The sequence below is a fragment of the Haplochromis burtoni genome, unplaced genomic scaffold, assembly GCF_018398535.1.
Source record: "Haplochromis burtoni strain Fernald_Lab_line unplaced genomic scaffold, NCSU_Asbu1 Contig_72, whole genome shotgun sequence".
In the NCBI taxonomy this organism is placed as follows: domain Eukaryota; kingdom Metazoa; phylum Chordata; class Actinopteri; order Cichliformes; family Cichlidae; genus Haplochromis; species Haplochromis burtoni.
The window spans coordinates 1,877,878-1,901,184 of NW_024582433.1; the positions used below are offsets into that span (position 1 = coordinate 1,877,878).

Genomic DNA, 23,307 nt, shown 5'->3' on the forward strand with positions numbered 1-23,307 from the left:
TATAATAGGATAAACATAGCCTGAGTTTAATAGAGTTTGCTAGGTTTCATAAACAAGCTGTTTTAGACTCTTTTTTTGTTTTTTTTGCTTGTTTAAAAGCATTACGCTGAGGCTTTTAAATAAAAGAAAAAAAAAGAATCAACATATAATCTATCAAATTAAGTTAAGTAAATATGAGATTGAAGCTGCCATTGTTCTCCCATTACTTCTCTGATCTACTGCTTACTTCATTTGGAAATTGCCTTAATGGGAAACATGACTTTGACAGTACAGGACAATTACCTTTCATAAAGTACATTATCCTTCACTTAAAACTGAGGACTTTCCCAGATGACAGTGAGTAGCGACACTTTTTGTTCTTTACCAGTTCCAGATATTATTTGGCTTGTTACAAAATAAATGACTTAACTCCTGCAGTGTAAATAATATTTACACTGAGGACTACTTCAGCTTCGGAAGTGGAGGGAGAACGACACAGACTGAACTCGTTTTTTATGACTTCAGAGTGCTTGGTTGAGGTCCTGTGCTGTGGACTCGTAGAAGTGCTGGATTGTTTAAACTGTAACCACTAGAGGGATACATATACGCCTTCCAAACAGCGAAAACATCATCCTTTCACTATGTGCCATAGAGAGAATTACCCTCAGTGAGAGTTGCCTACCTGTGTGACTTCCCACTATGAAAAAAGCACACAAACACACACGCGCGCACACACAGCCCCTGAACATTTGAAACATGACCTGTTCTTTAAAAGACTTTGGAAGTCCTCTAAAGCTGACAACGAGCTCCGACTCCCCCAAGTGTATCTGCTTCAGGCAATCAATGAGGACCGCGATGGTTACTTGTGCAGCTCTCTGTCCCCGTGTCTCTCTTCTGACTAACTAGATATTATAGTACATTTCAACTTTTTATACAGGCACACAGGAAAAGGGAAGTTTTGGATTTTTTTTTTTTTTTTTTTTTTTTTTTTTTTTAATGACATCTCACCTCTTGTTTTCTGTAATAAATATGAGGTCGGTTTGCTGACACTTTCCTTTGGAATTTAATAGTCTATGTGCCATTACTTACTCTCTTTTACGGGTAGGGAAGGAAACAACAAAAAGGTGTGACAAGAGCTTGGCGGACAACTGTGGATTTCTGCAAGTAACTCCTACCGTCCAAAGGGGGATGCGGGGGCATCGGCCGGACCCCCCTCTTGATTGATTACTTATTAGTCATCCCTTTGGCTAAATGGGACCCATTGAAAAGGCACCGTGGAACACATACATGAATGAAATATTCCTGTGTCCCCTGAATGTCTCCAGAGTAGTTTTGCTTAAGAGAGGGGGTCGTGGCTTAGCATTATAAAGAGGGAAAAACAGCATAGCTTTATGGGTTTATTTAGACAGTTTCTACGGTTTGACATTCTACCGCTGTAAAAAGGGAGAAGGAAAAACTCGAGAGGATCCCAAAGAGAAGAACATTGTGGACATATTTTTTGTAGTTATTCCACTGTTTCTTTTATTATTTTTTCCTCATATTTTATTTTATTTTATTTTTTTTATTTTTTGCCATTTCTTCTCCCGAAAAATGAAACTTTGGACATCACCCTGGGTGTCTTGCCTGGTGATTCTCATCTTGTGTTTTGGATCAGAGTGCGGGATAGTCCGGAAAAAGGGGAGATCCAAGAGGGAGTTGGTGCGCATTAGGGAGGCGAAAGCCACCATCCCAGGGGCTTGTGCCACACGTCTGCCCCGGGGCAAACGCTCTTTGCCCGGCTTGGAGCGACGGGTGCTTCGGCAGCGCCGGCGCTCCTCTCAAGCGGAGGGAAACTCACCAGACCGAGGGAAAGCTGTCTATTTTACCGGCAGGGGAGATCAGCTACGGCTGAAGCCTGGCGTGGAGATACCCAGAGGCAATTTCACTGTGGAGATGTGGATCAAACCGGAGGGAGGTCAACGATCGCCTACAGTGATCGCAGGTAGGCTACTTTATAGCACATCCTCCATCCTATCATCTGCACAACTCCTTTTATTAGTTAAACTTCAAACTGAAGAAAGAATGGAAGATAAACATGCAAACCTTCAGCGTTTTATCCCAGTCTATTTAACAAAGCAACATGCAGTTTCAGCGAGTTGAAAATGAGTTCATCTATCAGACTAGACAATGATGTAATGCTCTAAAAAGTACAGCGGATATTTTAGGTAGTGCAACTATAGGGTCACTGAAGATTTTGATCATATTTAAGATTTCCACCTTACAGAGGTATGATCGCTGCAGTAAAATTTTATAACGCAAATGTGTTCCCCCCTCTGTTTTACCACTTTGTAATGTTCGCGTACGTGAGTAATAAGAATTGTAAGTCATGAAATGTAAGTGGGGATTAGTAGCAGCAGATATAGGCTACTGCATCAGTTGACCGGCAGCTGATGTCACTGCGCGTAAAATGTAATCTCTCAACCGACTTGGCTATTTTAAAGCTATGATGTAATGGCCAAAAGTTTGGGAGGGAGCACGTCACGTCAGGCACAAAACGGGAGAGACTCGATGTATGTGGAGGCGCTCAAAGCTCGCAGCTCAAGCCGCAAGCTTGTGCGCGCGCGCGCGCGTGTGTTTCTGTGTCCCCCTCCCCACCCGGCCCCTCCAAATCGACACCTTTGGATTGGCTACCGGAGTTACGAGACAGGACTGAGGGATCCAGGGTTTCCCCCCTTCTTGAGCGAAAATGTGATGCTTATGTTTGCTTATGTTTATGTGGTGTGCTTTCATGGTGTTGTGCACTGTCACCAAAACGCAGATACTTCTGTGAAATCATGGTCGTCATCATCGGCGAGTTTCTAATTTAAGGCACAATCAGATAGTGATGATGCATCTCTCTATCCAGCGACAGAGCATAGCGGGGTACACAGTCACTTCAGTAAGACCCAGCCGTCAGAGGAAAGCACTGTATCATCTGTGCGCTTTTTTTCTCCTGTTCTCGAGCCGTGCGTAAAGAAGCACTGAAAAGGCGTTTAAATGGCATTGTTGGTTGTGACCAACGGAGCTTTTGTGCATTACAGGATCGGATATCTTTTTTCTTTTATTTCTTTTCTTTGCCGATAGGGAGCGTAGCAACTCGTTGTCTGCCACAGTACTTGTGCAGATGGCTTTCTTTGAACTGAACTGAATTGAACTCAGTCCTCCTCAGCTTACTCCAAGTCCACACGTCTAGGGGACTTTACTCAACTTTACCAATACATTTACTTATTTACTTGCTTCCTTGCTCCGTTGTTGCCGCATGTGTCCTAATCTATCTACCCAAAACAAACAAAAACAATCAAACAAACACCTCGCCCTCCAAAAGAAACGCCCAGAAAACAAAAACCCTGGTACCACACACACACACACACACACACACACACACACACACACACACACACACACACACACACAAAATAAAATAAAATAATAATAAAAAATTCACTTCTGCCTGCCTGTATTCACATACAGTAGCTAACCCTGGCCAGTTGGCAGGAACATGCTTTGGAAAGCCAGTTCCTTGTAAGAGTCTTAATCTAGAGGAGAGGGGGGTAAGAGGGTCTGTTGTGACCTGAGTGACTCCTGATTTTTTATAGAGGATGGACATGATAACAGGAACATCTGTGCAATATAATGCAATCCAGTAAAGCAATAGCACAAAGGGCGGCCTCCATATTGACCACAGAGTTAAATAAACACATCTCGTACACAATTCTGACAAAAATGAACGTTATAGTTCTTGCAGATGTGGTATGGGATTTCATCATTTTTTACAGGTGTTGTTGTTGTTGTGCCCAGCCCCCCACCTACCACTGCCTTCTAGAGATTACTATTCCTGTATAATCTTGTGTATTCAGTTTTAAGATTTCCTTCCATCAGTGAGCCAGAGATTGGACCTAAAGACAACAAATTTGTCAGTCTAACAATTTCAACTGAGCCTAATCTTTTAAAACCAATTGAGACCTCAAAATCCTTGTGCCCCTAAAATGCTCCATCCCCATGTTTTGATCTAAGCACAGTGTTGTTGGAGGAACTGTTTTTTTATTGTCTTGTTTTTGACTGCCACAATTGCACCCCCCCTCCCCCATTTTTATACGTTTCTTACAGGATGCTCTTTTCTGTGCAACTGACTAGTTAGAGTGAGCGCAGTCTCAACTGTGAAATATATTATGTTACTTGAGCAGTTCTTTGACCAGTTGGGGTAAGAGTTTCTTTCCTCTGGCCTCATAAAATTATTCTGAATGGGATTGTGTCCAAAATGCCTTCAGTAAGGAAAAATAGATAAAAGAAAACTATCTTCCCTTATTGCACTCAGTATGACTGACTTAGCTTTAAGTTACTTTTATTATATTTATAGAGTTTTTGTTTTGGCAAAATATTAAAATATCAGCATTTAAAGAGGTTTATCAGTTTTTGCAGCCCATATTTGTAGACTGGCTTTTTTTATTAACTATTTTTTATGATAAAGGAACTATTCAAGCTATAGTTTCATAGTATCTATGTGATCAAATAAAACATTTGTAAATACACATTTGAATAGTTTTCAACCCCTTAAAACCAATCACAAGACCCCTCTGGGTCACATTTGACAGTTACATGTGGTCAGAATTAATCCCAGGTTTAGTATTTGAACTGTTACAGAGCACCACTCACAAACACACATACCTTTCTAAGCACACAATCAGAACATCAAGTTCTGCGTCCGAATGTTATCCAAATTTGTTGTGCCCGATTAGCCTTTGTATCCAGGTCATGTCGGGTTTTCCCGAAAGAGGAAAATAAATCACAAGAGGAGTGCAGGCTGTCTTCATAACCTGCTGGAGACAATTATGTGCAGTCGCTGGCAGATAATTAAGTTGATAACAGATGTATCTCCTCATTGCAGGACGATACACAATAGATATCATGCTCATAAACTAAGTTTGTTTAAGGTTTTTTTTCATGGCTACTTAGAAAAAGTATCTTATTGGTTTATTAATTTAAGTGTGATACAGTACTGTGCAAAACCTTTGAGCTTCCTCTTATTTTCCTATATTTTGCTTCCAAGGTGCCAGACCTTCCTGCGAATCTTTTAAGCCGTCTTGAGCAATAGTTCTCCAGGCTTTCTGAAGCTCTTTCACAGTTTTTCTTTGGACATTGGCTGCTTTTGCATTAATTTTCAGTCCAGTCCTTGGAGTTGATCATTTGAATAAGAATGTCTTTTTGTTTTTTTATATTTTAACCATAAGCTATGTATCATACATACATAAAAAGACACCTAACTAGAGCTATGAACCAATATTGTGCCTGCAGATAACTGACAGCTGAGCAAAGAACTGCCAATCACATCTTTAGGCACTTTGTAAATAGTAACTTGACATAAAACACAGTGACTGCTAAAGAGAGAGTAGCGGAAAACTTGGCATATCTTGGTATGGTGTACAGTGTGTCCTTAAAAAAAATTGAGGACGCTAGACAAATGGAGGAAGAAATGCAGGTCTAAAAAGCTGTCTACAGCAATGAACAGAATCTAAAAGCCATCTCATTAAAAAATAGGAAGAAACTGAACAGAGACCTGACACACCTGAGAGATGCCTCTGTCCCTTCAGGTTATCCATATTTTGTTCACTGAAGCCTTAGAAGAAATGTTCTCAGTGAAAGGTTGGCTGATAAGAAGCCATTCTCAAGGAACTAAAACATGGAAATGAGGTTTGCCGAATTACAGGAGAACTGGACTGGACTGAAAATCAGTGGCAACAGATCTTAATGGAGTGACGAATCCAAATTAGATTTTTTTTTCCCCGCATTTCCGCAAGTGGTGTTTGGATATTGTCAAAGGTGAGGATGTTATGAACACAGAGAAGTCCTATCAGGTTTTGATCCACCACGCAATATCATCTGGAAATAATCAGAACCTTTTTTTTCAGCATGACAATGATCACAAACACACTGCCAATGCAGTAACGCATTCCTTTATCAGTCATGGATTGGCCTACACAGAGCTTGGACCTCAACCTTACTAAAGCAGTGTGGGATCGTTCTGACAGAGACAGAAAACAGTAACAGAGGCAGCCAACATCCAAAGAAGAGCTTTGAAGATCTGCTCATTGAAGTGACAAGAAAGCTTGTCTATGAGAGGCTGCGCTGGTTATTGAGGTTGAAGATTACCTTCAAGTTTGGTAAAATTGCGCAAACTCATGTAGTGTAGTACTCTATGTATATTTGCACATATTTCCATAAATCACAGCAACTAACAACATATTAGACAATAAGGTGTGGCACAAGACTTTTGCACATTGCTGTGTATGATCACAGCTAGTTACCCACAAAGAGGTTGATGCTTAAAGAAGGGTTAAGCTCAGAGTCTAACACTTATTCTTAGCAATCGTTACCTCAACTAGAGGTTTAAACTTCTTATCAGTCCTAAGCATTATTAGCTATGCACCGCCTTATTGTGGCTGAATGGCAGTTTGGAAAAGGGTTTGTTTAATACCCCAAATTAAAATGACTGCAAATTATTTAGCTGAATTAATTTGGAGTGAGACTTGAAAGCTATGTCAAAAGGTAAGTGTTTTAAAGTGCAATGATATTTTTATGAATGATATCCTTGTTTGTTTTAAAATGTCATTGGGATTTTCCATTGTCTGCATGGGGAAATAGCTGGTGGTCACTTAGGTATGACCATGAAAGTGCCTTTCTTTGACCTTTTAGAGCAAAAACAGTTCAAAAGTAAACAGAGTCTTTAATGTTCCCTTCCTTCCTGCTTTTTATCAAGACCTTGTGACATTTTTCTTTGTGAGGGTATGTGTGTTTTTGTACTTTTCCTTTTTTCCTGAGTGTGTTTTCACAAAAGAAGACAAATGGCAAGTGCAAGGAGGGCTGCATTTGAAGCTGACAGAAACAGTGGTCGACCGAAGCACACGCCAGTCTCTTTGTGTGTGTTTATATGTGAACACAAATATGCACTTCACTATTTCATTTTGTCTGTGCATATGGCCATGGGTGTGTGTATTTGTTCATGAGAATGTATATATGCATGTCTTTATAAGTATGTGCATATGTGTGCCTAAGTGTTTTTGTGCGAGACCCAGCAGTCACAATATTGGGTCTGGAAAAGCATACCATGTTAGATAAATTGACCATGGCAGAATTATGACAGCTGTTTACACTAGGAGCCCTATGAGCATTTTAGCACACCTTTTTTTTTTTTGCCTTGAGTGCTCTAGCTGGCAGATGGGAAGCTTTTTCCTTCCAGTGTAGTGGAAAGCCTGAAAACGTCATCCACTGAAGGACTGACCTTGACGCTGAACCCAACCCTCACCCCTTGAACATTATTCCGTGAAAATACCAAGTTAATGAACGCACACTGCAGTGTGCATCTAATTAGAAACAGGTCAAAGTTAGCAGGTCTGTACAATTACCATTAGCCAGCCACTTATTAGAGGCTCAGGTAACCTAATCGATGGGCAACAAAGGCACCCAAGTTGACAAGTGAGCTGAGGCCAAGATGTGATCATCAGCTTTCACACCATAATAAAGGCAGCAGAGAAAAATATGAAGGGCATTTACAGGAATTTGAAGCACTCATCGTAACGGCAACTGTAAAGAATACTTCATATCTATATGAGCTGGGTCTTCAGGTCACAGATCGAGTGTCTCTTTGTGGGTAGATATAATTACATAAAAGAGCATGATGTTGGCAATTGTAGAAATTACAAGAGTGCAGTGCAGGTCTATCCCCACCTGTGAACACATACGGTAGATTTCCACAGGCTGAAATGGACCTTGTAAGGCGTTTCCCCGTGGTTTTGGAATATTTGCACACTTGGGACTGTATGGATATATGCTCAGAGTCATGAAACGCATTAATAAACACATGCAGTATGCACAGATGTGGACTTGTGTGCCTGCACACATGTACCTCAACAAGTGCTAAACAAACAAACAGTTAGCATTCAGAGATCCCCTAAGAAGTGAAAACACATTACAATGCTTAAGCTGGCATACACAGTCCAAGTAAAACAGGAAAAAGGTGTTTTGGTGCCTCTGCAAAAACACGACTTTAGCAGAAAAGTAGTCTTTTCTGGCTAACCCACTGGCAAGAGACATTTACATGAACTACTTTAAATGTGCTCAGTGTTCATGAAAAGCCTATAGTGAGAGATTTCCATTGGTTCTCTCTTAGCTAAACAAGCACTTCAACCCAATATTCAGGTCTTAGATTGGAAAAAAAATCTATTAATATATTTGCTCACTAACCTTGCTTACATTTCCTGTTTCCCCTTAATAAACGACACTTTTACACATATTGCATAAAATATTAAAAAGGTACTGATAATATAGTGAATATATTGAAAGTAATGCTGAAATATTATCACAGGAAAAACTGGTAATGAAACTGATGTACTGCGTTATAGTTATTCTACAAGCCCACTTCTGCATAGCTCCTAGCTCTTCCTCAGGAGATGATGAACTTTTAGTTAATGTGTTCACTTTCTTTTTGTTTAACTCCTGCAAATAAAGGTATTAACATATTGACAGATTTTTCATTCTTTTTTCAGGCCTTTACGACAAATGCTTTTATGCCTCCAGTGACCGAGGCTGGCTGCTTGGCATCCAGGCGGATAGTGAATACGGCGACCGCGATCCCCGCTTCTTCTTCTCCCTTAAAACTGACCGTGCCCACAAAGTGACCTCAATGCGCTCCAACGCTCGTTATATACCAAACCAATGGGCACATATTGCAATCACCTATGATGGCGTGTACATGAAGCTCTTCGTCAATGGAGCCCAGGTCGCCGTTAGTCGAGAGCAATCCGGCGATGTCTTCAGCCATTTGACCCAAAAGTGCAAAGTGCTGATGATTGGGGGCAATGCACTCAATCATAATTACAGGGGGGCAGTGGAAAGGGTGAGTCTATGGAGGGAGGCCCGAGGGCAGAGGCATATCATCAGGGATATGCAAGGCCAAGAGGACCCCCAAGATCTACCTAAGCTGATAATTCGTGAAACATTTGAGCACCCAGGTCGTAAGTGGCTGACTGTAAAAGATGGTAGTTTTCCTCAGCCTGAGCACAGAGGAGGTGCGAGGTCAGGGTTTGTGAATGGTGGTGGAAATGGAAATGCTGAGGGATTCCTGGACACAAGCTTGGAACCTCCAACTTGTGGTCAAACTGTCTGTGACAACGTTGAGGTCATTCGAAACTACAACCAACTTTGGACCTTCCGCCGACCAAAGAAAGTTCGATATCGTGTTGTAAATATTTGGGATGATGCAAGGACAAGGCCAACTGTGTCAGACCACCAGATCATTCTGCAGCATCAGCAGCTTAATGACGCCTTCAGCCCCTATAACATAACCTGGGAGCTTAGCATTCACAACGTGACCAACTCTTCTCTACGCAACCGCCTGATCTTAGCTAACTGTGACATCAGCAAAATTGGCGATGATCAGTGTGACCTAGAATGCAACCATCCGCTAACAGGATTTGATGCAGGCGACTGCATATCTAGATATCGAAACAGCTGCCCTGAACACAAGCAGGGTAATGGTATATGTGACCCTGAGTGTAACTGGGAAAACTTCTTCTATGATCTTGGCGACTGCTGCAACCCCAATGTGACAGACGTGACCAAGACATGCTTCAACCGTTCCTCTCCACACAAGTAAGAATACTTTCTTGACATTTCGTATGATACAGTGTTTTCTTTGGTATTTTTTAAATAAACATATTTTACTGTAATCCTCCAAAAAGCATTTACTGATTTTATAGTTCTTTTTTTTTCTTTTTTTACTCTGACATAATTGAGTAATTTTGGTAAACCAACTCTGCACTATTGCCTCGAATGCCAAGAGTAAATCAAACAGCCAATCTTTCCATACATGTGTCCCTGTAGAAAGCTTTTCTTTATGTCTACTCCTACTGTTTCCTGACCATTTGGGCTAAGGCTGAGTGTAACTCAACTCCCAGCCTGTGTGGCCCAGGAAATCCTCAGGGGGCAGCAAGTCCAATCTAGCCTTGGACTGGTTCAATCAGTGTTCCACACTTAAGCAGGGTAAAACAAACGCAACTGGATGACTTTCCTGGTAGCAAACGCGCAGGCCAGACCACTCATTCTTGTATCCAGTTTTCACCAACTCTCCCCACCTTTTTCTACTCTGTCTCCTATACCCAGAGGTCTTCATTGAACTGGCTTGATTATATAAGGAGAGTTTGGAAAGAGTGACATTCTAAACACAGCCTGAGGGCAATTAGGAGTCAAAAGGAGGGTCCAGTATATTTTCTTTCCATATAGCAAAGGAATTCACTTCAATGAAATACCACTCTTGTGAGTCCCAATGAGACAGGTATGAGTGCCTAAACATCTTCTTGTAAAGAATTATCCATAAAAGAAATGTAAAGAACGTAATTTCACTTGCATGTAATAGCCTCTGTAACAAAATTCCCGAGGCATTTTGCAGCGCTGTATAGGAAGAAGAATATTATGCGATTTCATAACTTCAGGAGAAGGCAGGGGTTGCTCATAAATGCATTCAATTTTTTTTTGTTTTTGTGGTAACTTCATTGTGGTTTGTAGATGATGAGTAAAAGCTGGCAAGGAGAATAAATCTCTGGAATTTTGCTGTATTAAGGTTTGCGCCAGACCTCCAATAGCAGGATTGTTTGTTTCTTGGTACACTGAAACTCAACACAGTAGAGTGAGACATTTTTGCGGACAGTGCAGGGGGTCTTTATGGTATGCTAGAAAAAGAGAGAGAAACGGCAAGGCTTGGTCAGTATTTCTTGCCACTGTCATGTGAGGACAAGTGAAAGGGACATAAGCAGGTAGACCTAGTGTGTGGGATTGTTTGGGTCTTTCTGTTAGTATGAATCAAGGAGACGAGGCTGTTTTCAATCACAGCTAAGCTGGAAGCGCTGTCTATCTGGCACTGTCCCGTTGTTTAAAATGACTGCTAAATAGCTAAATAATGACATCTAATTAACAACATCAGAGGGTAATGCAGGTGGGTTTGCCATTGCTTCCATATCTCAGTTCCCACCACATCCCTTCCAACTTAGTCATCATTAGCCACCACTTGATTAATGGGTTTCTAACTACTTCATTTAGACATCAAGTATTGGCAAAATGCGTGCTGTTGCAATGTGAAAGTCTCCCTGTGGGCATTTGAAAGATGGGCTTGTGAAAGGAAGGATCGCAGCAAAAGTGAAAATAAAATGCACAGAAAGAAAGATTTTTGCCTAAAACATAGATATAATCTCCCCAAGTGGTTGCTTATTTTGTTTTGATTATGGTATGTCTGGAGAAACTTGCAGAGAGTACAAACAATTTGACATTCCTCCCTAATTATGGAATTCTGGATGAACAATGTACTGCGTATGCAGGGGAACAATGGTTGTGAGGTCCTGCATTTATTTTTGCAGCATTTGGGCCTGTTACCACTTACATGTAGTGTTTTAAAAAAAAAAAATCTGGCTAACACAGGACACACGCAGCTCAGTGGTGCTGCATCAGTTTCTCTTCTGAAAATACCACTAATAATATTTCCCCCTCCCCGCTCCACATTTGGCTGAAGAAAATGTTTTGCATTGTTTTCACAGACCTCGGTTTTGACACTTCTTCTGGTTTTGGTGGTATTTGATGTTATCTGACAGCATTCATTTTAAGGCTAAACATTCTCATGTCTGGAGCCTGATATATCTGACAGTGTGTCTGTAATGCATGCAATGAGAATCCACTTTCTGAATGGTAGAATGAGTATCTATTGTTGGACAAGCTGACATATGTAGACATACGTGCTTGTTTTATTCCCAATTAGAGATTGATATAATTACAGGTACAAAATCACAGGGTACACAGGAACTTAATACATGACATTTTTGAGAGCAACTGATGAAGGAAATCTTTTGGAAACACCTCACAATCAACCATTTTAGCCTTTTAGAAAATGAAGTTCTGGCTTGGCATTGTCAGGAGTGAACAGGTCATCTGTTTTCCCTCAGCCTCTTGCCATCCCTGCCCCCTCCCTCCTGAGTCAATACCTCTCCCTGTGGCAGGTTAATGGATGGAGTGTCTCATGTCTTTCACTCCTTCTCCACGCTGTATTCCAGCTTGGTGCAGGGCTCTTGACATAGAGTTTTACAGTTGGTCGTCTAAACCTTAAGCCCCTGTCCCATAAAACATAATGGAGTGCTTGGGTGTAAATACCAGGACTTTTCACTTCCCCTTTAAAGCCATAGCCCACCTGTTGTCAAAGTTTCACCTGCACTCTTGTGGGGGCTGGGAGAAGTGAAAAAGTAGATTTTCTGCATAACTAGAGGACTGAAGGGATTGTGGGAGGTGGGTGGCTTTACGTGGGCTATCGTAGGAATGCAGGGTCGCATCTGGCTTTGACGGGATAATATATAGCCAGATTCTGTTGGTGGTCCTTTGAAAATATGACACATGGGGGAATTCAGCTGATATTGCATTGGCAAGGTGACTGTGGTTCCGAAGTCAAGTAAGGTTCTGATGAAGCGTTTCACACATTTCTGCCAGAAAGTGAGAGAGTTACACTCAGCACTCCATTAAGGGCTTTTACTTCAGATAAGAACTTGGAGAGGTAGAAAGGCCCGGGGCTATCCAATCATCTGTTTCATATGTCTCTAAACAATGATTTAAAAAAAACAAAACTCAGCAACATTTCTTATGCATGTGTCTTCCTTGAAGGGAGAAATATTCCGAGGACTAAGCTGGAAGGTTAAAGAAGAGAGCCTAAGTATAGTAATAAAGACAGAGATGAATGATGGGGCTGTGGTGTTGACCGACTTGATGACAGGGGAGCTGAGGGCCCCCTCTAATTTCAAAAGTGTTCTTGGCTATGAGACTGTCATTGCCAGCGTGCCCCAGCTTTCACACTTAGCTGCCCTAGACACATGTATACGAGGCGAATTTATGGCTTTATATGAATTATATATGGATGTAAATGGATGAAGTCATAATCCCCCATTTAATATGTATCAGATATAAAAGCATTAACACGACAGTTTGAGCTGCCTCATGGACCCCTGAATTTCCCCAGCAGAGATGCCCTGCAGTGACGCTTCATTATAGTTAGGATCAATTTTCTTCACTCGCCTTACCTTTTGCACTTTCCCTCCCTTGTTTTTTTTCTCTCCTTCTCTCTCTTTGTAAGTCTTTGAAACTTGTTTTCCCAGGACAAAAGTAGTGTGGTTAAATGCATGGAAAATCCTGTCTCTCCCAAGTGGCTCATCTAAGCTGAAAAAACATGATAAGAGGCAAGAGTGGGAAACATGGGTTATTGGATGGGGAAATAGTTGAGGGGTCTATGAGAGAGAACATTGGGCGGTTGGTGTAAAGTGAGGTAAAGGGTAATTTGCAGGGAGGTTTGAGTAAGATAGATAGTTCAATTCTCAGAGCAGTTCTGGTTACATCCCTATGATAGTGTCATTGGGGACTGAGTTCCTGTAACGGAAGCAAACGAAAATGTAAAACATCCACGACAACATAGTCAACACTGTGTGAAATCAGAAACATGCACACATGCACATACAGACATACAAAAGCTTTTTGTATGTTCAGCTTTTGTCAGCTGACTACAGTAAAACTGAGTCTTGCTTTGATTCTCTCTTGCACACTAAAGTGTTAAGGGCCAAGGCTGTTAAAAAAATGAAATTGTGATTAGTAAATTAAATAGAGAATTTCTCCCCTTATTCATTGCTGACTCATTCATTTCAGCATCAAAAACCGCGTGACCCCTTTCTCCCAACGTGCATGTCCAAAAATTCTGGACAAATATTTTCTGAGGAAATAATGAAATTCCTGAAATTATTAGAAAGAGGGACCTTATATGATCTGTTTTCTCTCTCTCCTTAGACCTGGCCCCTGCGAATGCCCTCTGTTGCTCTTGCATAGGCTTGACGAAAGCATGTAGTACACTAAACCTTTTATTGAAAACGTCTGTTTTAGGGGAGCACTGAATCTTCACTAAGCAGCCCTTATTTGACTTGCGACTTCAGGTAGAAGCAGATTTGTCCAGCAAAACTTGATTTTATGAGGCACTTTGTGTAGCTGCATATAAAATGTGCATTGGTGGTAACTTTAGTAGGGTTACTCCTGTGGGGAAAAAGAAATTATCTCACTGGTCAAAATTCTTCCAAAACACTGCCAAACAACAGTGTTACTGACTTTTATAATACTGTTTTTAGGCTACAAGAACATATGCTATGAGGCATACATTTAAATATTTTATACAGACGTTCCATCACAGGTCAAAAGTTTTCTATTGGATTGAGATCTGGTGACAGAAATATTTTACAAATCTTCTATTGTCAGTGTTAGTTAGCCAGTGTTAGTTGTAGCTTCACTTTCCTGTTCTTAGCTAACAAGTGTGGTCTTCTGCTGCTGTAGCTCATCTACTTCAAAGTCCCATGTGCTGTGCTCTCAGAAACGGTCTTCTACATCCAGTAGTTCAATCCAGTGACGATTTGAGTTATTGTTTTCTTTCTGTTGGTTTCAAGCAGCCTGGCCATTTCCCCCTGACCCCTGGCATCAACAAGGCATTTTCACTGAAGATATTTTCTCTTTTTCCGATCATTTTCTGTGAAAACTACAGATGGTTGTATGGGAAAATCCCAGTAGATCAGCAGCTTGTGAAATACTCAGACCAGCTCATCTGGCGTCCAAAAGTCTTGTAAATCACCTCTCTTCCCCATTCTGACTGAACTTCAGCAGGTCGTCTTGACCATGTATACATGCTAAAATGCACCGAGTTGCATAAGATGTCTAACTCAGAAGATCTCTAGAAGATAGGAAAAAGACCCTGTTTCAAAACACACACAATTAAATAATTTCCCCCAGGGATCAATAAAGTATTCTGATTCTGATTCTGAATTACAATTTAAAGTACCTGATACCATAAATAGGAAAAACAGCATGCAAAGACATATTTTTTCTAATGCTAAAATGCCCATGCAGCTACGCCTATTGGTGCAACCAAACAAAACACTGTAATTCATCTGAAACATGAAGATATCAAATCTGACACCTCCACTTTTAAATGATTACAGGATCGTTCACTTAATTAAACAGCTGTAGTTTGTGACACTTGTTTGTGATAACCTCTGGTGACTTACTTCAGCTGGCATAGTAAAGTAATCAAATCAGGTGCATGCATTCAGTGGAACTATGCACCACCTTACTTCATAGCAATTCAAAACATACTCACCCATTTCATGTATTGAGTGGGAGAGTAAATATAAATAGCTCAGTCCAGGATTACACTTCACAAAGGTATGAGTCTTTGAAGATTTTCCTTTTATCTATATATTTACCTCAGTTCCCTTAAGTGGGACAAATGTAATATGAACTGTAGTGAAAAAAAAAAACTTTTACAAATTGATTTGCATGCACGAAAAGTTGGTGCTGGAATCGATTCAACAAATTTTAAAAACAATTTACACTTTTCATGTACTAAGTTAATAAAATCCAACGTGCTCAGGGAAGTCTATGATTAAAATGACACTGAATTAAAGCAAAGTGAATAGCATTTAAATTTGGACCTCCTGTTTTGTTTCTCCTTTCTCTGAGGAGTTTGCCTATGTGGGTGTCCTCCCACAATCCAAAGTTTAAAGTGGTTGTAGGTGTGGATATGTCTTCCTGAGCTAATCATGTGATTGACTGGCAGCCGGGTCTCCAGGGTGCATTTTGCCTTTTGCCCTCTACAAGTGACCACAGAAGAAGAACAGTGAATGAAATCAATTTATTTTTATTTACTGGAGGAGAGTCAGGTTTAGCCTCAGTTCACTTAATCTTATGAGGACATGCAAAATGTGAACGCAAAATAAAAGGCAGGCAAAAGGGTCACACAAAATGGGTCAAAACATCTACAGATCTAATTTGCCATAGTATGACTTGGGTCTTGTTTTGTTTCTGATAAACTCTTGTTTATACATCCACTGAATATCTATTTCAAAAGTCTCCCTAAGCCAAAGGGAAAGAATAAACTATCATTTCAGCATATGCAACAAATTACTGACTCTTCCAAGAGATGACTGAGCTTGTTGATGCTGTTTGCCAGGACCACCAGCCAGGCTCATAGAGAAAACTGTGCTTGACGTGTTCATAAAATGAATGACAGTTTCACTGCTGGAAAGATATCTCATTGTGTTGAGTGATTGCACTCATTTGTACTACCGTTAATGCTCACAGAGCCTGAGACAGAAGATTATGCCTTGAGAAGGGAGACATCGGAATACCTAAACAATTAATTCAAATGTCAGGCTGACATAAATGAGTCAGACTGGTCTCAGATTCTCGGTAGAAAACTCATGATGCAGTGAATAGAACATCTTGTTGTAGGACATTATTTCATTCTATGAGCATGCTAAGAATCCATCATATAAATTATAATATTTTTTCTTAATACAAAAGGGTAGAGTAAAATTTTCTCATGCATTGTATAAAAATGTTGGTATTTATAGACATTCAAAGAAAAAGGCTTTCATATTTCAAATATTTATCACAATATACATATATTTACAACTTTGGAGTGCAATCATGTGGAAAAAAAAGGAAAAAAGTTTTCCCAGGACCCAGTAGTTTTTTGAAAAACCAAGCACACCCACAAGATTCTGTAAGAACTAAAAGGGTAGAAGCCAATTGCTACTAATCAAATAATAAAAACAGGAGTTTTGGAGGTCTGGTGGCCTGGGCTATCACAATCATCTCAGGAAGAGTCAAGAAGTCCCACAAACGAGCCAAAATACAAAAAAAGAAAACAAGAGCTACATCTCAGACTCTACAGGCCTCAGTTAACATGGTAAAACCTTCTGATAGAAAGGCTTAACAAGTATGGCTTGGTTGGAAGGGTCGACACAGGAAAACCTCTTCTCTACAAAAGGAATGAGATAGCACAGCTTAAGTTTGCCAAGTTTCATCAACCCACAAGACAGATGAACCCAAAGTGGAATAGTTTTTGCCATTAGGCAAAGTGCCACAAAAAACAAACAGAACATATCAGCACAAACAACTCGCACCAATTGTCAAGCACGGTGGTGGAGGGGTAATAATTTAGGCTTGTTTTGCAGTCACAGGACCTTGCAGCCATTAACTCAGTCATGAACCCTTTTAAGGTCATGTGTCTAAAGGATCAAGTTTGGCTGAATTTGGGAATTATGGGCCAATGATCTCAAGAAGCTGTTGCAAAGACCCAGTCAAAGTCTAGACTTCAACCCAACAGAAATGTTGTGGCGGGATCTTAGTAGAGCTGTGAGTAAACAAATGTCCACAAACCTCAAAGAACTGAAACAATATCAAGTGTCTAATTTGACTTTCAGCAGTAAAGTATATGTGGCTTGTATGTTGAAATTATAAGGTGCCAGAACCATGTTTCAGAACTGGCTATTACTTGATTCGTCCTTCAACATAAAACACTGTCATGCACACAAAAAGAAAAACATCATAGTGACTCTTAGCATGCACTGTAGTTCCAGTCAAACTCTGTCAATAATTGCACATTTGGGATTATTATACGGTTTATTGTACTTTCTAAATGATAACGTCAACAACATGGTCTGTACTCTCCCTTCCACCACAAAAATGTAAATGAGCCTTAAAGCCTGAAATTAGTTCAGTGTAAATCAGACTAATGGCAACTTGATTTACAGTGATTATAATAATATAATTATATTTAAAAACCTTCTCAACCCTCTCCTGGTGTACAGTCACTGGTGAAAGAAAGTAAAACATAATTTTATTGTTTTGTAAGTACTTGTTGGCAGTGCCAGATAGTTTGTAGTCAACATTCATTTTGGATGGAGGAAGAAAAACATTCTTCACCCCTAACCAGCTGAAGAAGATGCATTTTATTACGTCCTTATTAATTTGTACACATGGTTTAAAACACTAGCTGGCTTCAACAAGATCATTTATTCTTCTTGGAACTTCATTCTTTTGGTTTCAAGGTCCTTGCAACTGCCAGCACATTAAATAAATATTTTAGTTCATTAGGGACCTAAATCTGAGTTCTGGTTTCGTGAATGATGACACTGCATAAGCTCTTTTGGCTAGGAACAGTGTTTTTTCTTTTCTTTTTCTTTTTTTTTGTTTTGGACTTGGTGAAATCTGGAAATGACTGTCTTAATTGTTAAGCCATTAACTTAATGTGAAATACTGTGTTTGTGTTGTTTTGGGTTTTTTTCCACAGAGCCTATTTGGATATGAAAGAGATCAAAGAGATTTTGCAGTTGGATGGCTCAACTCACCTGAATGTTTTCTTTGCCAATTCTTCTGATGAAGATCTGGCAGGGGTTGCCACATGGCCCTGGGACAAAGAAGCCCTCACACACTTGGGTAAAAGACAAAGCGCATAAATAAATGCATGCATGCAAACTCACATGCAGTTACATAAGTACAGGCACACATCACCTTCAACTTCTTTGGCAGCCCAGATTGTTGATTTGGAGTAATTACAGTTCAAGCCCCAAGCAGTTTCTGTCTTCATCACAGCTCTAACAGGGAAGAAGGTGATAATGAAGCTGAGGAGGCCCATGAATAATGTATTGTCTGAATCATACCCCTGTGCCACAATTACTTTACACTACATTAGGAAAAGGCATTTGTGTGGTGTGTGATTGAGTGCGAGTGACTTCTTTCACTGTGTTTTTCCAGGTGGAATTGTGCTGAATCCTTCCTTCTACGGCACATTTGGTCACACTGACACAATGGTCCATGAGATTGGTCATAGCCTCGGCCTTTACCACGTGTTTCGAGGTGTGTCCGAGACTGAATCATGCAATGATGCGTGCTTGGAGACTGAGCCCTCAATGGAGACTGGGGACTTGTGTGCAGACACCAAACCCACTTCCAAATACAAAGGCTGCAGCGATCCTGAACCAGGCAATGATACTTGTGGCATCCGTCATTTCACGCATACACCGTTTAACAATTACATGAGTTATGCAGGTGAGACTGGGCCTCTGCATGTGTTGAGCTACTTACCAGAGGAAAACTTTATAGTTACCCTTTTTGTGTGTCACAGCTAATGTATAGAAATTGTCGCAGAGAACTTTTTGAGTCTGTGTGCATAGTGTGTGGAAAAAGTATTAGGGAATCTCAGCATTAGCGAATCTTTCATGGCACTCATAATGTGCTAAAGAATTTTAAAAAGTTATTTAAAGGGAAAATGCTCATAAATTATCTTGTAACTTGTTAAAGTAGCTTGTTCTATTCATAGAAAATGGACCTGCACGATGATCAATCTCAAATTGTATCCTCACACTGATTAACTACCTCTTTTTTCTGCAGATGATGCTTGTACAGACTCTTTCACAATGAACCAGGTGGCTAGGATGCACTGCTACCTGGACCTCATCTATCAGACCTGGCAGCCTGCTTCCAAACCTCCTCTGGTGCCAATGGCTCCTCAGGTGGTTGAGCAGCATCATAATTCCATCACCCTGGAATGGTTTCCACCAATTTCCGGACAGTTTTATGACAGGTGAGATGAACTAGATAGGTTATAGTTCTGATACATCCATGTATTGTGATGGGAATTTAATACTAAATATCTTGTTTACACAGTTACATACTTGAAAGTGAGTCCAAATCTAAAGGGCTTAATAAGCTTAACATTGTTACAATTGTCTTGTCACTTCTTGTGTTTGTTTATTGCGTATAAATGACGTGTATTTGGTATGTATCTAAGTTGGTTGCTGTACTGCCTGTTGGTTTCCTAGAGAAGTGGGATCAGTGTGTGACAAATGCACTGAAGGGAGAGTCCTACTACAGTATGCATCAAACTCGTCTTCTCCACGACCATGTGATCCATCTGGTCACTGGTCCCCTCGAGAGGCTGAAGGTACAGTACAGTACTTTATACTTGACTTCTTTTTGACACTGAATTTTCCCAGTCTAGTCTGGCTTTTGCTGTGGAAGTGTAACACATCTTTGTTACATCAAAGAAACACATCTTTGATGTCATTCAGACATCTGTCACTTTCTTGATTTTTTGACCTCTTTCTTCTAAAAGCAATTTTTCATATAAAAACCACACCACATCCACAGTTTACAGTACCATAACACAATTTGAGGTAACTTTTTGTTGCTTGTTTGTTTGTTTAATTTGTGTGAGTCAGTACCCCAACATGCACAAACCTTTGGTGACTGACTCAACCCTAAACTATGCAAATGACTCACTGGATTCATAACACTTGGGCCGTGGGACAACATGGAAGGATCAAGGAGGTCGTTTCCCAATGGATGGTGCTGTATGGTACCACAATTCCCATATGCAGGTTCAGGCCCAAAACCAAGGTCAAAGATCACATGTTAGCGCTAATGCTCTACTGAGAGGAGCCTTGTCTTTCCCTTTTCTAGTCTTGCCCTGGTGCTGAATTGAAAGAAGAGGAATTGGACTGGGACATAAATAAGGCAGCAGAGATGAAGTATTTAAGATTTAAAAATAGTTGCTGTCCCATCTGTGTACCTCTGATCTCACTGTTGTCCTGGCAGTGGCAGCATCAAACATACTTTGGATATTATGCATGCATGTAACTAAGTGCAGCTAAAAGTGCAATAAACATTTGAAATAATATAAACACTCAGCGACCACTTTGTTAGGTGCACCTTATCAACTGCTTGTTGAAGACAGTGTAATGATTAGAGAAACTGCAATAAAACCCAAGAGGTACATCCACAGACCTCAGTTAGCATCTTAAATGTAAAACTCACAACAGCACAATTAGACTCTTAGGCACAATGTCCATTGGGCAGATGAGACCAAAGTGGAGGCATTTGGCCATAAAGCAGAGCAACAAGTTTAATAAAAAACAAACATAGAATATCAGAACAAACACCTTACACCAGCTGTGAAGCATGGCGGTGAAAGGGAGATGATTTGTCCAGCCAAAGGACTTGGGGGCCTTGTAATTATTGAGTTGACCATGACCATGAAGTATTCTAGAGTCAGGCCATCTGTCTTATTGCTAAAGCTTGGCTGGAACAGGGTCATGCAACAGAACAAAGAGCAAGAGCGCTCCAGCAAATGTACTACAGAACGGCTGAAAAAGAAAAGAAATCAAGATGTTGCAATGACTCACTCACAAGGGCGTTTAAACCTTTTCATGGGTGCTCAGGCATCTCTAAATTTCATCATAGCACCCCTAAAAATAACTATAGTAATAATAATAGTAATAATAATGTTTTGTAGTGTTATTGACTTTATCTTCGAAAGTTATATTTTGCCAACTTGTCTACACAAAACAGAATAGAATAAAAACATGGCCCCCTTAGTCTGGATGGCAAAGCACTCTTGGGCAAGATACTGAACCTCGAGTTGCCTGCAATGCATCAAAGTGTGAGTGTGTGAACATTTGGTTAAAGCTGGTTGGGCACAGAAAAAAGTGTGTGTGTGTGGATAGGTGAATGAGCCTTCTTGTAAGAAAGTGCTTTAAATGCTCAAAGTAGAAAAGCACTATGTGAGCACAGTTCATTTACCAATTTGGACTGTTTGGCTTAATTAGTTTTCGCTTAGTTAAGCGCAATTTGCAGGATCTCATTCGCTCTCATTGCAAATCTCTAAACATATTCACACTCACTAAAACACATTTCGAACAGTTATTCACTTGTGATGTATAATCCTAACTACAGGAGGCAGATGTTAAACACAACTGCAAAACAGATGTCACTTCTTAAACACAATGGCTTGTTGCTGATGTTAACCAACAAATGCCAGCACAGAGTGCGCAGCCAGCAAGAATGAGCTGACGGTTGATACCAACAATAAATCGAAACAATGTGAGGCGCAAAGGAGGAAATGGGAGATCGAGAACAACAATTTCAGATGAAAACTTGGCAATTGGGAATGACCATGTTTGTGTACATACAATGGACAGCCTGAAATGTATAGTATGAGATTTACATGCCTATAATTTACTCACAAAAAATGTCTCATCTTTTTGTTTTTGCTGTAGTGTTTAAGGAATGCTCTGTAGTGTTATTATTTTTTTGACTTTTCTGTCGTCTGAAAACTTTGTGCGGTTTTGGGCACAGATAAAATTGTTTTGATGTGATTGTTTGGTTTTTGCCAGTAGAGTCAGAGGTTTTGTTAATGTTGTTTGAAAATTGGGTTTTGTGTTTACAGTTTTCAGAAAAGAGGGGACGGTTTCAGAAAAAAGGATCTTAGCAACTGGGAAAAACCATAATTACTAATAAGGTTGTGCAGAACCAGCCCAGAATCCATAACAGGGACGGGCAACCCTGCAGCTTCTGTGACCGAGATCTATTATCCAGTCATTATTAGGCCTTACAATTTAAGAGGCTGGCAAGGTTTTGATTGTTTTGGACAGGTTTTCTTTGGATCTATACTTGTCTCTACTGTGCTTTATTTTAGTTTAAATTGAATATATGTTTATTTATCTCTCATATGAAGCACTATAAGCACTGTTTAATACTGAATTTTTTCAAATTCAATTTTAAATTTAATTTCACAAAAATGTTATTGATGTGATCAAATATATAGAATTACTAGGATTTACATTTTACAACAAACGTTTATTTAAGCAGTTATTTAAATATGAGCTTAACCCCTAACCTACAAAATGACAGGAATGCACATATTCATGAAATACCTATGTATAAATTATATAATCCTTCATTTTTAAAAAAAAGGAAATTTAGAAACTGCTGATCTATTTGGATTTTCCTGCACAGCCACTTCTAGGGTTTACACAGAATGAGCTGAAAAAATGAAAATAACCAGTGAGTAACAAAAATGGCAGAGGTCAAAGTCCTTTGAGCAGATAGGAAGGCAACAGCCCCTCAGAAAACCACGTAATACAAAGAAGGCATGCAGAGAAGCGTCTCTGGAATGCATAACATGTCAAACCTTGAAGCAGATGGGCTACAGCAGCAGAAGACCACACACTGCTGTGCTTATCAGGTAAGAACAGGAAACTGAATCTACTATAGTTTGCACAAAATTGGACAACAGAAAGTTGAATAAACATCCCCTGATCTGATGAGTCTGAATTTCTGCTGTGATATTTGGATGTTGGCATAAACAACATGAAAGCATAGATCCATCCAGTTCAGGGTGCTACTGTTGGTGTAATGGTCTGGGAGATATTTTGTTGACACACTTTGCTCATCAACTAAAAAAATTTTAAATCCCACAGTTCACCTAAATATTGTTGCTGACCATATCCATCCCTTTATGACCACAGTGCACCCATCCTCTGATGGTTGCTTCCAACAGGACAGTGCATGATGTCACAAAGACCAAATCATCTCAAACTGGTTTCTTGAACATCACAAGGAGTTCAGTGTACTGAA

General features: G+C 40.1%; 1 protein-coding gene across 1 annotated transcript in view; it reads left to right on the plus strand.

Moving 5' to 3' along the window:
* The first annotated feature begins 735 nt into the window (after positions 1-735).
* Positions 736-23,307, plus strand: part of pappaa (pregnancy-associated plasma protein A, pappalysin 1a) — a 105,611-nt gene continuing 83,039 nt past the window's right edge. Inside the window, exons 1-6 of the mRNA XM_042221727.1 lie at positions 736-1,960; positions 8,538-9,642; positions 18,182-18,327; positions 18,646-18,939; positions 19,282-19,474; positions 19,713-19,976. Coding sequence (XP_042077661.1) covers positions 1,570-1,960; positions 8,538-9,642; positions 18,182-18,327; positions 18,646-18,939; positions 19,282-19,474; positions 19,713-19,976 — 2,393 coding nt within the window. The 5' untranslated portion in view covers positions 736-1,569. The remainder of the gene's footprint in view (positions 1,961-8,537; positions 9,643-18,181; positions 18,328-18,645; positions 18,940-19,281; positions 19,475-19,712; positions 19,977-23,307) is intronic.